This window comes from Prionailurus viverrinus, chromosome C2 (assembly GCF_022837055.1).
Source record: "Prionailurus viverrinus isolate Anna chromosome C2, UM_Priviv_1.0, whole genome shotgun sequence".
Taxonomy (NCBI): Eukaryota; Metazoa; Chordata; class Mammalia; order Carnivora; family Felidae; genus Prionailurus; species Prionailurus viverrinus.
In genome coordinates, this window is record NC_062569.1 from 35,421,734 (window position 1) to 35,437,044 (window position 15,311).

General features: G+C 47.8%; 1 protein-coding gene across 1 annotated transcript in view; it reads left to right on the plus strand.

Moving 5' to 3' along the window:
- Positions 1–6,656: 6,656 nt before the first annotated feature.
- Positions 6,657–15,311, plus strand: part of CLSTN2 (calsyntenin 2) — a 605,822-nt gene continuing 597,167 nt past the window's right edge. Inside the window, exon 1 of the mRNA XM_047876487.1 lies at positions 6,657–6,892. Within this exon, the coding sequence (XP_047732443.1) occupies positions 6,784–6,892 (109 nt within the window). The 5' untranslated portion in view covers positions 6,657–6,783. The remainder of the gene's footprint in view (positions 6,893–15,311) is intronic.

The following is a 15,311-nucleotide window of genomic DNA, read 5'->3' on the forward strand; positions in this document are numbered from 1 at the left end:
CCTGTGAGGGTGTTTCTGGATGAGATTGACATTCAAATCGGTGGACTGAGTAAGGCAGATGGCCTTCCCTAATGTGGGTGGCCCTGGTCCAGTCAATTTAAAGCCTGAATAAAACAAAAGGCTGACCCTCCCAGAGTAAGAGAGGATATCTCTTGCCTGATTACCTTTCAACTGGGGCATTGGTTTTTTCCTGCTTTTGAACTTGAACTAAAATACCGGCTCTTCCTGGGTCTCAAGGCTGTCAGCCTTTGGACTGAAACTATACCATTGACTCTCCTGAGTGTCCAGGACCTAGATCTTTGGACTTATCAGCCTCCACAATTACATGAGCCAATTCCTTATTATAAATCAATCTCTTCTCTCTCTCCATATTTATTATCTATTTATCTATCATCTGTATCAGATATAGATATATAGATATGTATATCCATCTCTCTTTCTCTCTCTCTCTCTCCCCCCACCCACCCTCTCCCACTGATACCATTTCTCTGGTGAACCCTGACTAACACACAGTATAACTTAATGTCTTTGAGCCTTAGTTTCCCTGGGTGTTTGATAGGAGTAATAAATCACCTTTCTGAGCTGTAGGATGACAGAGGTAATGTATACATTGTCTGACTTATAGTAGATGCTCAATAAGTGGTAGGCTCCTTCTTATCCCCTTTAGTGGAACAAAGCCCAGAAATGACAGAACAGATACATGTACTGAACTGCTCTGGCAGTGCATGTGGATTGATGCTTTCCTTAGAGTGTTGGCAAAGGTGCCGGTAGGGCTTGAGCTGGTGTGGTGCCACGTGTGGAACCACATTTTGCCTGCATAGGAAACACCAAACCCTGGAGTAAAGATCAGGAAAAAGGCCACCAGCAACCTGTGTGGCCCTGGAGGAGTTCCCACTGTCACTATTGATGGCTCTATTTACTGTATCTCTACCATCTGGCAGGGAAAAGATTCAGCTCTTTATACAATTCATTTAATCTTAAAAACAACCTTATTGGGACGCCTGGATGGCTCAGTCAGTTAAGTGTGTGACTTTGGCTCAGGTCATGATCTCTTGGTTCATGGGTATGAGTCCCATGGGCTCTGTGCTGACAGCTCAGAGCCTGGAGCTTGCTTTGGATTCTGTGTCTCACTCTCTCTGCCCCAGGCCTGCTTGCGCTTTGTCTCTCTCTCTCAAAAATAAATAAACACTAAAAAAATTAAAAACAACAAAACAATAAAAAAAAACAACAACCCCATAAACTTATTAGGTTAGTTCCAGTTTGTAGATGAGGAAACTAAGGTCTAAACAGAATAAGTAGCTTTCTGGAGTCATACATGGTTAGAAAATGGTGGAGCTGGGTTTGGAATCTAGGTTTGTCTGATTCTGGAAGTCATTCTCTTTCTACTAAGCTGTTAGTACCTCTTTTTTGCCTCTCCAAGTCCTCATATTTGAGCTACAAAATGGAACTAATCACACATGACTTACCTCAGCATACTTTTCTTTCCCTGGTCTTCGTTGCAGGGAACAAATGAAAATATGTTCCGGTTACTCATGATGCATTATAAACCACCCCAAAACTTAGTGGCATACACAACCATTTTATTGCACTCATGGATTTTGTGGGTCACAAATTTAGGCAGGGCATAGTGGAAATGGCTTCATCCTGTTCCATGATGTCTGAGGCCTCAGCTGAGGAGATCCAAACAGCTGGAAGTGAGTCCGCAGCTAAGAAATGGAATTATCTGGAGGCTCTGGGATGACTCAAATGTTGGAATTAGCCGGGGTTGTCAGCCCACCTGTATGCGGTCTTCTTACATGGCCTGAGATCCTCGTAATATGGCAGCTTCAGGATAGTCGGACCTTGTACCTGGCAGCCCCAGGCTCCAAAAGTGAGCATCCTAGTGAGAAAGGCAGATGCTGCATTGCCTTTATGATCTAGTCTGGGAAGTCACGTAGCCTCACTCCTGCTGAATTCTGTGGGAAGAGGCAGTCACAAGTCGGCTCAGATTCAAGGACAGGAGCAATAGATTCCATCCCTCAATGGGAGAAGTGTCACTGGATTTTATGGCTCTGTTTTTTGTGTTTTGTTTCTTAAACCACCACCACAGGGTACACAGGTCCAAGGGAAGTACAAGAGAGCATACTGGAATAATTCCTTGCTATAATCAATGACATATTTGTTTTTAGTCGGGGCACTCTGCCTTGCCAAGCATAAAACACTCATGTCTAAACAGTGTTGAACATGAACCGGATTTGGTCACGAACAAGCTTGTCTTGCTTTTTCCTGAAGAGAAATGCTTGAACTTTAAAAATCTTCTTTGGCAGTGTCTGCACTAGCATCAAAACATCTGAGAGATGTTGAAAATTCTGTAACCTCTCCAATTGCTTGTGGGTCATAAAGACCTGGCTTTACCTGCCAAGATGGGGGGAGGGGAACAGTAAACAGCTCCAGCTCTTTAAGGATTGGATTTTCAACCTTTCTTTTAAGGTTAAATACTTTTAATGGAATTAAGTCTGGGTCCTGTAGAAAGCCTCTGCTTAATTTTCTTTTTAAAAATAAGTTTCCAAAAGCCGCTATTATTTATTTATTTTCTTCACTTATGCAGCTTAAATTATTCAGGGGCTGTGTTTTGGTGCTTAATTGGGCAAAGCATTAATGACCCTGGTGAAAATGAGAGGGTTTGGCTGGGCTGGTGTCAGGCCTGTTCCTGTTAGATTCTATTTTCTGAAACAGGAGAGTTATTTATTTATTAAAAACTATTGACCCAAATAAATTGTCTGAGATTCATTACTGCACCACCAGGTGGGACCCTGGGCTTGGGGCATAAAGTGACCAAGGCCTTACATCATCCCACTCACAGGTTTTTGAGCCTGGTCTTAAAGGAACATGTGCCAATAACAAGTCAAAAATAAAGGGTACAGCCTGAACAAATTTGGAGATTTGTATTACTACTTTGGTGACAATCGGTTATTTATTACTCAGAGGTGATGGTGAATAAAGCTTTAAAAAAAATCAGATCACCAAAGCTGCCTTTTCTCATATGAAACTATTTTTCATTGCTTACTTTTCCTACAAAACAATGGTGTGTGGGAAAAAGATGGGATTTGGAATTAGGCAGACACTAATTCATATTCTGCATAATTATGTGAATGTAGATAAGTTACTCAAACTTTATAAGCCAGTAATCTGGTTATAATAAAACTGGAAAAAAAATACATGCTGTTGCAAGGATTAAATGAAATGTGGAATGTAAAAGCCCCATTGCAAAGCCTGGCACCGAGTGACACATTAGCTAGTGGGTTGCTTTACCTGCTTTCTGCATCTGCAATGGCCCAGAAGAAGCAGAGGGCACAGCAGTGCTCCACACAGATGACGTGGACTTGAAACTCTTGTGGTCTGAGTATGTCCAAGGCTGAACTTACTCATCTTCATCCCCTCATCGAGGTTGGTAGCTTTCTCCCAAAGGAAACAGTTATGAGTGGCATTTCAGAGACTTGGGAAATAGGTTTAAGAGGGAGACATTTTTATATTTATTGGATGTTGACTATGTGGCAGGCAACGTACTGAATATCTCACATACATTTTCTCATTTACTTTTTGGAATGACCTTGTGAAGCAGGTGTAATGCTTTTTAATCAACCCCTCCCCAAAACATAGTGGCTTAATACAACCACCATCTATTATTTCTCATGAGTCAGCTGGGTGTGGGCCAGGCTTGGCTGATCTTGCTGGGCTCGTTCATGCATCTTGTGGTCAGCAGGTGGGTCAATTGCTGTTGACCAGCCTTGGCTGGCCTTGGGTGCCTGAACAGCTCAGCTCTGCTCCTTTCAGTCTCTCAACCTCCTGCGGGGAATGCTGGGCTTGTTCTTATGGCAGTGGCAGGGGTCCAGGAAAGAAAAAGGAAGAAACATGCATGTTACGGTCCTATTGGCCAAAGCAAGTCATATGGCCAAACCCTAAGTTGGGGTGGGAGAGTATATCCAAAGGGAATGGACTGAGGGAGACATGAACAAATGAGTGCCATTAGTGCACTTCATCTCCTGCAAAAGGCATCATTATACACCTATTTGTAGGGGAGGAGATGGAGGCTAGCAGTACTGGGTCGCTTGGTCACTGGACTGCTCCCTGGTACCTCTCTGTTGTGTTCTTTCTTGGTGGTCTACTGTATAGGGTGGGGATGTTTTCCAATCAGCTGTATTTCCTCTTCTTTATCATTATTTAGTCTGTGTTTGAAATTTCATGTAAAATTTTCAGGACTAACCAATTGGTCCTAATGAAACTCTGTAGAATGATATCAAGGGACAGTGCAGGTAAGTTACTAAGGTAAGTCTAATGATTAGAGAAAATGAAAGAGAGGCAGATATGTAGTTGGATGGAGTGCAAATGGAAGAAAATGAGACAAATTTATATTTCTCGTGTATATGCCGGTTTCCTTGACTTTGCCTGGGTCAGCTTCCCTTTCTCCGTGCCATCCTTTCTCAATTGGATCCCAAATCTAAAAAAGGCAAGATTCTGGTGTTGGCCTAGGCATTTATTAGCCCTTTGATCTTGGGCAAGGAAGTTACCTAACTTACCTTCTTTCCTTATGTGTGAAATGATAATAATAGCACAGATGTTGGTTGTGTAGGTTAGAGGAAACCTGCAGGTGAATGCCGTGCCTGGCCTGAGCCCTACTGCAGCCACCACAGTTCACTGCTGCCCCCTCCCCCAACCACTCCTAAGCACATCTTTGTGCCTGGAAATGCAGAAGAGTTGGCCTTCACCACTGCATCGGCTCTGGGTGAGCTGCCAGGGTGGTGCAAAAAGGCTGAGCAGCATGAGGGCTGTTAATGCATTTTATGGCTTTGTTGAGCACCCTAAACAACAGTTATTAATTATAGGATGCTGTTTAGACACTGTTGCAATATATACATTTTGTTAATTGATTTGTATAGGCTCATATCTAGCAACATAAAGAATGTGCAGGACCATAACATTTACAAAGCATTGTAATTGCCTTTTACTGCGCTCTCTTGCTTCTCAGATAGGAAACAAAGGCTGTAAGAAGAGGACAGACAACTCTTTTTGGCCATTGGACCCCCAGTATCTAATGAAGTGCTCAGTGGCAGGGTAATACACCGTGTCTAGGTGCTCAGTAAATGTGTTGAATCAATGAATAAGTAACTTTTGTTTCTCTATTTCTCTATCTTATTTCTTTATTCTTTTTTATTTTTTTTAAAATTTTTTTTCAACGTTTTTTATTTATTTTTGGGACAGAGAGAGACAGAGCATGAACGGGGGAGGGGCAGAGAGAGAGGGAGACACAGAATCGGAAACAGGCTCCAGGCTCCGAGCCATCAGCCCAGAGCCTGACATGGGGCTCGAACTCACGGACCGCGAAATCGTGACCTGGCTGAAGTCGGATGCTTAACCGACTGCGCCACCCAGGCGCCCCTTCTTTATTCTTTTTTAAATGTTTATTTATTTTTGAGGGAGAGTGACAGAAAGTGAGTGGGGGAGGGGCAGAGGGGGAGAGGGACAGAGGATCCCAAGCTGATTCTAGGCTGATGGCAGAGTCCCATGTTGGGGTTCCAATGCACAAACCACCAGATCATGACCTGAGTCAAAGTCAGATGCTTAACCCACAGAGGAGCCATCCACGTGCACTTCTTATCTATCCCGTATGAACCTGCAATTGTGTGTGAAGTTTGCACTACATATACGCAAATATGGCCAAGATTTATTCTGAGCCATTAGTTAATGTTAATCGAGTACTTTTATGAACCTTGAGTGGCCTTGGGGTGGTGGGGGATCATCAAGACATTCACAGCCCCTGCTCTCAGGGAACTGATAATTACTCAAGGGCATGAAATGTTGCAAGACATGACGTCAGGTGGCATGGTCTCAGATATATGGGAGTGACAACAGAAAGGTGGTAACTTCTTGCTTAGGTACCATACTGCAGGGAAGTTTATGTCCCCACTGCTGCCTCTGCAGGCCCAGAACCCCAAGTTTGCTTTTCGGATCTGGTCCATCAGCCTCGGAGAGCCACAGCTGCACCTGCGTCTCCAAGATGGTGCGGAGTCTGGCCATTGCCTTCCAGGTCCACTGAGATTTACCCTGCCTGGCAGGTCCAGAGCAGCGCTCACGCTCTCCAGCTCTCGCGTGTGCCTGGCGCCCTCCCCAGACCAGGCAGCACGAAGCGTCCAGATGCCTGGCCAAGGGCAGGACCCGCAGCACACGCGCCAGCCCCTCTCCACACGGATGTCAATTCCAAGGGCGTGGCAGGGCAGAATCCCCTGCGCCCCAACAGACGACTCGCAGGCTCCAGTGACCACTTTCTGAGGGGGCCTGCCATCCCCCGAGACAGTTATTTGGGGAGACGGAACGGGGGCGCGGGCGGCCCGGCTCCGCGCACCCGCCCGCCGCGGTCCTCCGGGAGCCGAGTCCTGCCTGGAGCACCAGCGCCCAGGAGGGTGAGGACGCTGGGGGAAAGTTGGGGGTCGGAGCCGCGGAGCCGGGAGCGCGGAAGCCGGGCCGGTGTCCGCGTCTCATGAATATGCAGGAGCCACCTCCCTCCCTCCGTGACGTCACGGGCCGTCCCGGGGTGAGCGCCGGAGCCGCTCCCGGTCCGCGCCAGTGAGCGCGGCTGCTGGCGGTGAGCGAGCGAGCGGCGCGGCGGCGGGCAGCTGAGGCCGAGTGCGGCGGCGTCCGAAGCGCACCCAGCAGGCAAAGCGAGGCGGCCGCGGCCCGGCGGGCGCCGGAAGGCGAGAGCCGGTGCGGGCAGCAGGCGGCAGCGGCAGCTCGGCGGCGGCGGCGAGGATGTTGACCGGGAGGCTGTGCTGGGTGCCGCTCCTGCTGGCTCTGGGCGTGGGGAGCGGCAGCGGCGGCGGAGGGGGCAGCCGGCGGCGCCGCCTCCTCGCGGCTAAAGGTGGGTGCTGGGGAAGTTTCCTCCTCTCGGAGGAGGGAGGCAGGGCGGTCTGACGGGTGCAAGCGCGGGGACCCGGGCTCATGCTGGATTTGCACGCCCTCCCTTGCTGCAGCTAACCCCGGCTTCTTGCGCCCGGGATCCCCGAAGTGAGCTCCCTGCACCCCGAGAGGCTCCACCTGCAGACGCCGGCCCAGCCCTGGGCGGGGCCCAGGGACCGAGGAGAAGGGGAGGTCTGCGAGGTCGGGACAACTTTGGGGACTGTCTGGCGGGGTGGACGCGTAGTGCGGGCTTCGCGGGCCCCAGCCCACGGACAGCTTGAGCAGGGCGCGGGCGCCGGGAGAAGAGGCAGTTGCCTGCTCTCGTCCTGAGGGAGGGCATCGGCGGGGGTGCCTTCAAAGGAGGGAGCAGAGTGTGTCTCCAGCTCGGAGGTGGGTGGTAACTTGTAGGCTCCAGGGAAGGTCCCCCGGCTCGCCCCAGTTTCCCCCAGGGCCGCTGTGACTCTCCTGGGAACGCGCGCCCTCCGGGTGGGCCGTGGAGTCCGGAAGAAGTGCAGGATGTGACGCCCCCCACAGCCTCTCCGACTCGACTCCGCTCAGGCTGGAGCCGGCCGAAGTGCCCACCCGGTGCAGTGGGAGATCCTGACCTCCCCGCTGCTCCCTCCCAGACGGAAGCAGGGTCCGTGTAAACGCCCGGCGCTGTTAGAAGACTGTAGGCTGGCGAGCAGGGCGTACTTTGACAGCTGTCTTGGTGCGTGGAGACAGCGCTGGGTTGGGGGCGACCAGAGGGCGGATCTGAAAGAGAAGGTCACATGCGGGCAGGACCGTGAGGGGAGGGGCGAGGGGAGAGCGGAGAGGGAGCTGGGTGGCGGTGGGCTCTGGGGAGGTGGTGAGAGAGCTGGACTGGAGCGCCCAGCTTAATGATAACTTGTTGATTCTTAGCGCTGTTGACGAGGAGGGTGTGCGCTTGGCTTGGGGGCTGTGGCCAAATTTGTCAGGTAACGAGGAGGGGGGCAACGTGGTCCCTGTAATCTTGTCTGACCATCATCAGGGGGCGGAAGGGTTTGCACCTGTAGATAAACAGGCTATTAGAGGCAACCTGATGTGCAAGCTGGCTTTCAGCTAGAGCTTACCAGTGGCTCAGGGAGGGAATGTATACCAGGTTTAATTACTCTTGGAGGGTGAAGAGAGTGAGAGGTAGACGGTTTGCCGCCTCTGGACCTCGGTGATGCTTCTCCCACAACTTGTGAGCGATATATTTGAGAATAGAGTTTCTGCTTATTCTCTAACCTTACATTTTTGGTGACATGGTTTTGAAACTATAATCAGACATGCTGGGTTTTTTGTTTGTTTGTTTTCAGCCCCCTCGTGTATCCTTGAGAAGCAGTTTCTTTTTGGGGAAGACAAGGAAAAACTCATTATGAAAATTTCTCAAAGTGTGGTAAAGGAGTCGCTGATAGGAATCATTCTGACAGACTGTTGTTTTGGTAAAACCAAGGAGCTTCCAAACCTTTTGCCCTCCTTCCCCCATATAGGCACTTTGTTTTAAACAGGCAAATGACATGTTTTTGAAGATTTTTCATCATTTTGTAGCAGAGCAAATGGTATATTTATAAGCAGATGTCTGCAAACGGGGGAGCTCGCAGCAAGTAAGGAAAAGGGAAAAGCTTGTTTTGGTAGAGGACGCGGTGTGCTTATGCATTGTGGAGTTCTCAGGTCAGAATAGAAAGCTTTGCAGAGATAAGAGAGAAAGATGAAAAGGAAAAAAAAAATCCAGACTCCCAGTGATTCACGTGTATGTGTATAATTATGTGCATTTGAACCAATACTTTTCATCTTCCTCACTTAGAACATATTCATTTGGCGGTGAAAACAAGCCATTTGTCTTTCCGGTGTAAAAAGTTGATTGGCCCTGGAGGGGTCAGGGTTGCTGTGCGAATCCCCCTTCTTCCTTCTTTCCTGTTCCAGCCACTGGGGGGCTGCAAAGAGCGCTGTTAGCTGCCTCTTTTTTTTTTTTTTTTTAAAGACAAATGTGTAATAGTTGATCAAAACAGAGACATTTATTATGACACGTTAGTTGTTATTTACAGGACTGACTTTCCTTATTACAATGCACTTGTATTTTATGTTTCCAAATCTCACAGATTCTCTGAAGAACATGTGAGACAATAAAGGTATGCTTCCTACTGCCAGTGACGTTGCTGTTTTTAAGGTTCTTATCATTATTACTCCCATCATTGAAAAAAAGAAAAGTCAGGAAGACGTGAAGAAGATGGAACAAAAAATAGCTTTCTTCCTGAATACAATTCTGTATTCATGTGTAGAAGAAAATTGGGAGCATGGCGTCACGCTGCCTGGCAGAGTTGAACGCACCCTTTGGACAACTGTCTGGAAGCACGCCTTCCCAGCTTCGGGCTCCTGTAAGATGTTGTGTCTGTGTGCACAGCTCATTTTGCCTTTGCGTTCCTTGCTTCTTGCTGCAGAGAATTGAGGAGCTAATTCTCCACAACTATTTGGGTTTTTCCCCAAATCACTCGACTTTCAGTGCAAACGTATTCCTGATTTCTGAATTAATCCAGTGGCCAGGCAGTTATTATAACTGGTTCCCTTTACCTTTCTATATCTTGGCTATTCAAAAAAGAACACTTCTTAGATTCTTTGAAAAGACCAGATTCCATTCATCCTGAATTGGCTATGGTTACTGGACTGGGATATGCTCATGGATCCTCTGGATTATGTCTTCCGACTAGAAGATCACTTTCCTCAGCCTAATTCCTTCTGTTACTCATCACACAGTCAGGCTTAGACATGGCCTCCTCTAGGAACCTTTCCCAACTGGTCTCCCAGGCTGGTCACCCCCAGAAAACTGTGGCTGTCCTTCTAGCAGGCCTGGGCTCCTTGTCTGGCCACAGCTCTGCTCTGTGAGCCCTGAGGGCTGGAATCTCCTCCTGACTCTCCCTGTATCTCTAGGGCCATGCTGCTGCCTGGTCTCTAGCTATAAGTGAGCCGTCAGTAGGGATGGGTTAGTGACTATACCTGTTTGCGATTAAAGTGCTATTGTTTCTTGATTGAGATGTTTTAGATGTTTTCTCCTCTCCTATATAAAGTGAAAGTTGGGCTTAGAGAAACCTGGGTTCCAATCCTGGTCCTACTGCTTCCTAGCTAGATAATTTAGGGTAAATTTTCCTTATCTATAAAATAGGGATACAAAAATCTACCTTGCACAGTGGTTGTCAGGAGAGGGCTTGGAAATCATTCATGGTGCGTAAACGGCAGTAAATACACAGTGACTAATTATTTGTCACTTAAACACTAGGTTCTGACGTTTGAGGTTTGGTGAAATCCCCTTTTTGACCTCTTGGCAATTCATTAGCTTTGTTCATATCTTCTCTCAGCTCAACTCTGTTCTGTGTGTGTGTGTGTGTGTGTGAATTGTGTGTGTGGAAATACTGTATATAAATATAAGTGCACATTCATACACATTTGGCTTCAATTGTGAGAACATTTACCACTTTCACTAGTCTCTGGATGCCTTCGAGGCCAGGGACCCCTTCTCATTCATCTCAAAAGCCCTGACACTTAATGCAGGGCCAGCCCAGAGTAAGGACTCAGCAATGTGTGCTCCATAAATAAATAAACATGTCTCCATGGGCCGGTTCTGAAGGTGTGGGGGTTCTGGTCTGTGGAGGAAGAACTTCTGTGGTTGATTTGGACTGTTAGGAGAGTTCCCTGCCCTGTCAGCACTTTCTTCCCAGGTGTACTGTTCCAGGAAGCAGAGAACCATTCTTGTTTTGCCTAAGGCAACCTCTCTGATGATGCATATTTACGTGGAAGGAGGTAACCAAAGGTATGATAACCAAATGGCAGCTTGAAAGAGATTATTTGTATTATTTGTTGTCTGGCCCACCACTAACTGGACCCTGTCGAAATATTTCTGTTGGCATGATAAATTTGAGATGGACCAAGAGAGGACTGGATCAGGAGAAGGCTGCTGAGCTCCAAGACACATACTAAGTAGGAGAACAGAGGGTCACCATCTTAACCAGTTGGGGCTGCCGTAACAAAAATCCTGTAGACTGGGTGGTTTATAAGCAACAGCAATTTGTCTCTCAAGGTCTGGAGCCTGGAAGTTGCTCTCAGGGTGCCCTCAGGGTCAGGTTCTGGTGAGAGCCCTTCCAGGTTGCAGATGGTGGACTTCTCATTGTACTCCACAGGGTAGATGGCAGAGAGAGGAAGCAAGCTTTCTCCTGACTTTTACAAGAGCACTATTCCTATTCTTTCGAGCTCCACCCGCATGACCTCATCTAACCCCTTTCATCTCCCAAAGGCCCCACTTCCTAATGCCAATACGTTTGGGGTTGCGTTTCAACATATGAATCTTGGTGGGGGTGGGGGCAAACATGCATCTGTAACAGTTGTGCTATGAGCTTTGCGGGAGCATCAGGCAGAAGGCAGGGGGGACACTGGTCTGAGAAGGATGCCTTGGGTGAGAGGCCACTGTAAATATGCATGGGCCCTGTTCTTTAGCCTTACCAGCCAGTAGCTACTCCTCAGTCTTCTGTTATTCTCTGTGAGGGGAACAAAAAGATAAAGCAAGTTCCAGATATTAAAGAGTTCACACTCTGTTTAGGGCAAACATCACACATGACATGAACTATTGGAGAACTTCATAGCTGACAGGAAAAGGGTAGATTGTGCACTACAGACATCAGAAAAATCTTGGAGGAAAGGAAGAAATTGGCAAGGATGGGAGAAGTCAGGAAAGATTTATGGAGCAAATGAAAGGAGTTTTGATGGGTGAGTAGGCACTGGGTAAGCAGATAGGAAGGGGCAGGACAGTGAATGCAGGGTGGTAAGAATGCACATGATTGGTACACAGGCAGGAGTGAAGAGGGAGCTCAGCCATGGCCAAATACATTTCTGCATAAGGTTACAGAGCTAATAAAAGAGCGAATGTTTATTGAATGCACACTATGTGCCAGGCACTATTTTTAGCATTTCACATGTCCGTTGGTTTGTTCTTAACCCTAATCCTATGATGCAGGTAGAATTACTGTCCCATCTTACCAGAGGAGAAAATTGAGGCCCAGAGAAGTGAAGTAAATTGCCCAAGGTCTCACAGCTTGGAGACTGTGGAACTGAGATTTGAACCCAGTACAGTGTCGTTGACATGGATTTCCCATATCACCAGGCTTACCTACCAGCATGATATGATGTCTGCTCTGGGGAAGGGTCTGAGTGAGGTCAGAGAGGCTCTTGATTCCCTGAAAAGGCATCTCCTCAGTGTCTGAGAACATTTGGGTATCACTACAAATTGCTGAAAGAGTCAGTTTCTCTGGAAGCCTCATTCTCTGATTCACTTTTCCATGAGGAGTAAGCATAGCTTCTCTCTTCTGGTCCAGACAGCTTGAAGCCTTCCTCACTTCCTGTCATGCTTGACCTCAAGCAGAGAAGATAGCTGTCTGCATTGCATGGTCTGAGATGTGCTTGTCGGGGTCTCCTGCATTAGGAAGAGCTCCCTGGCTGGTCTTTCGTTTGGGTTAAGCATGGCCCTCTTCTGAATCCTTTTGTAAGCATGCAGGGTGAATAAAGGATACCGCAAGCACTTTCAAGTATATAGATATACTTGAAGGCTGGACACTGGGGAGAAGGAGGGAGGATGCTGAAGAGTGGGTGTGGCAAGGGTGGGAGGAGATGGTATAGATGGAGTAGCAGGTACCTGACTACTCATAAGGCCTCCTTTTCTTCTAATGTCATGGGATGATTATACGTGTCAATTGTTCTTTTCACAAATACCCATTTTATAGGTTAATAAAGGAACCCCATGGGGCATGCAGCAACAGAGCCACCAGAAAGCAGACCAAGGGGACTTCCAGCTTGTGATTGGTTATGATCCAGCACCAGAGAGCCAGGTGATGTCACTCAGAGCCCACTTCTGCCTCTTCCTAGTGGTTTTCTAATCCTTGGAACAGGCACTTGTTCTTAGGCATTCTTAGGACCTTGCTTGTCTCCAGCTCAGTGCCTTCTGCTTACATTAGTCCTCCAGGAGTATCTCTGGCCCTGACCAATTTTCCTTGTAGCTCATCTTGAGCCCCACTCTGAGACTCACTCATTGTCTGCCCCTGCTCTAGGATGTTCTGGGGTACCACCAGCCCCATGTATGCCCAAACTTTCTCTCCAGGAATCTGCTGCTTACTCAGTGGCCTCCATTTGGGTAAAGGGTACCTCTGTGCACTCACCCAAGTCAGAGGCCCAGGAATCCTCCAGCATGCTTTGCTCTCCTCCTCCACCACACCCCATCCTTCATCGTGTCCAGTTGATTCTTCTCATAAAGATCTAGAACCTTCCCACATCTCCCCATGCCCATTGCTACTGCCTTATTCAGCAAGTTTTGCATATGAAAGTGCTAAATTTTAATTTGGCCCCCTCCTCACCCCTTCCCTCACACTGCTGTCAGGATGGGTGATACCAACTCCAGTCCCACCAAGCCTGCAAGAAATTCCATCCCAGTCATCATGAATCCATCCTTCACTATCCTTGCTAGGGGCTAGTAGGGTCCCTGGTAGGTTTTGAGAATAGCTTCACACTCTTGGAATTGCTTCAAGTTTTTGTCTCTTGCAGGCTACCACTTGTGATGTCCACTGTCTGGACAGCATGGCCCCTTGATGTCTCCAGCTCTTGACTTCCACAGGTAGCAGACTCTTTGCTACCACTGGGGCTCCAGCACTGGAAATCCAATTCCTGTAACACGATTTGTAGCCATTGAACTGGGGTGGGAGAGGGTGCGGTAGGGATAGGAGAGGGAGTAGGAGACCAGTTCCTATTCTGGAGGAAACCAGTCCTTTTCCCAGGTCTGCCTCTTCCATCTCTACCATAACCCCTTCTAGCAGCTCAGATATTCTTAGAACAAAAGCTAGGACAGGACGTGTCTGTGGAAAACTTATGGCTACACTCTTGCAACCCAAGCCGCCTCTCAAGTGAAGATTCATGAGGGCCCAGTTGCCTTCTGAGAACAGGGAGGCTCACCCCTGATGATGGTTGCTCTCAAGATATTTCTAAGCTCTCCAGTCTTGCATCAAAGTTGATGGTTTTTCCCCTCACTTCTCATCTGGCCTCCTCTCAGGAACTTTCCAGAAACTTCCAGCCATCAAATACAAACATCTAACAAGAGCTTACTGTGTTTCAGGCAGAGATCTGGGTGCTTTATAGGTATTAATACTCCTTCAGCCCTCTAGCCACTCAATCAGATGTGTGCTTTTATTATCCGCACTTTAAAGGTGAGAAAACCAAGGCCAGGAAGGTTAAGCTACTTACCCAGTTCACCCAACTAGTAAAACAGTAGAACTTGGAATTGAATCCACCACGTCTAGTTTCAGAGTCTACCCTCTCCTCTCTTGTGTCAGTGATTCTCAGCACCCAGTGTTGAGTGGGTTGAGAACCACTTAGGACAATTGTTAAATAACACCGATGCCTGGAACCCACCCCCAGAGATTAGGCTAGGATCTGGGATTTCCTTTAAAGTTCTCAGGTATTTCTGATGCTCAGCCAAAGCTGAGAAACACTCCCATTGGCTGCTAACAGTTTCCCCAAGGAACCCTTTGTTTCTTTACATGGGTTGTAAGGCTGCTTCCAGGTGGAGACCTTGTTCCTCCATATTTTACCACTTTTAGTTTCCCCCATCAAAGTGCCTGTTGGCTTCCTACATCCCTAGGCAGACTGTGAGCCCCTCAAGGGGCAAGCATCCTGGCCATGTCTTTGTGCCCAGTGGCCAGCACTGTCCAAGGTCCATAGTGAATGCTGAGTGTGGAGGGGGCCGGGAGTGTGTGCCAGGGTGATGCCACCCATGCTGGCTGTGAGGCCCTGAGGGCTCTGCCCTTGCAAATTTCTCCTGCTGAGCGCCCCTTCCTGCTCTAGGTCACTGGTAGGAACTGCTCATCAGGCCTCTCCCCTTTAGTTATCTATCTTTCCAAACCAATTAACAACACTCACTTTGTAAAAGTTGAAAACACTCAGCTCTATAGATGAGTCGGGAGAACATTAACCCAAACGTATGAGGGTGTCAAGTCCTGCAGATGCCGTTGGAATTCTCACTGAGAAAGGCTATAAACGCCATTCTCATTGCTTCTAAAAATGCCTAATTGGCTGAAATTTGACTTAAATTTTGCTGATTAAAAAAACAAAACACACATCATTTTTGTGACTTCTGCTTTGCTTTCCCATGATGTCTCTTGTAGTATATAGTTAAATCTGCAGTCTTCAAACAAGTCTGACAGGGGTCACTGTAGAGAACGAAGGAAAGCCTTGTGACCTGGACCCACTGATGAGTGCGAGGTTGGGGGGCAAATCACTCACCCCTTTGGGGTCTGCTTGAGTAGGCCCTCCTCTGCCCAAGAAAGTTCTGAGTATCCACATGGAAGTGGATC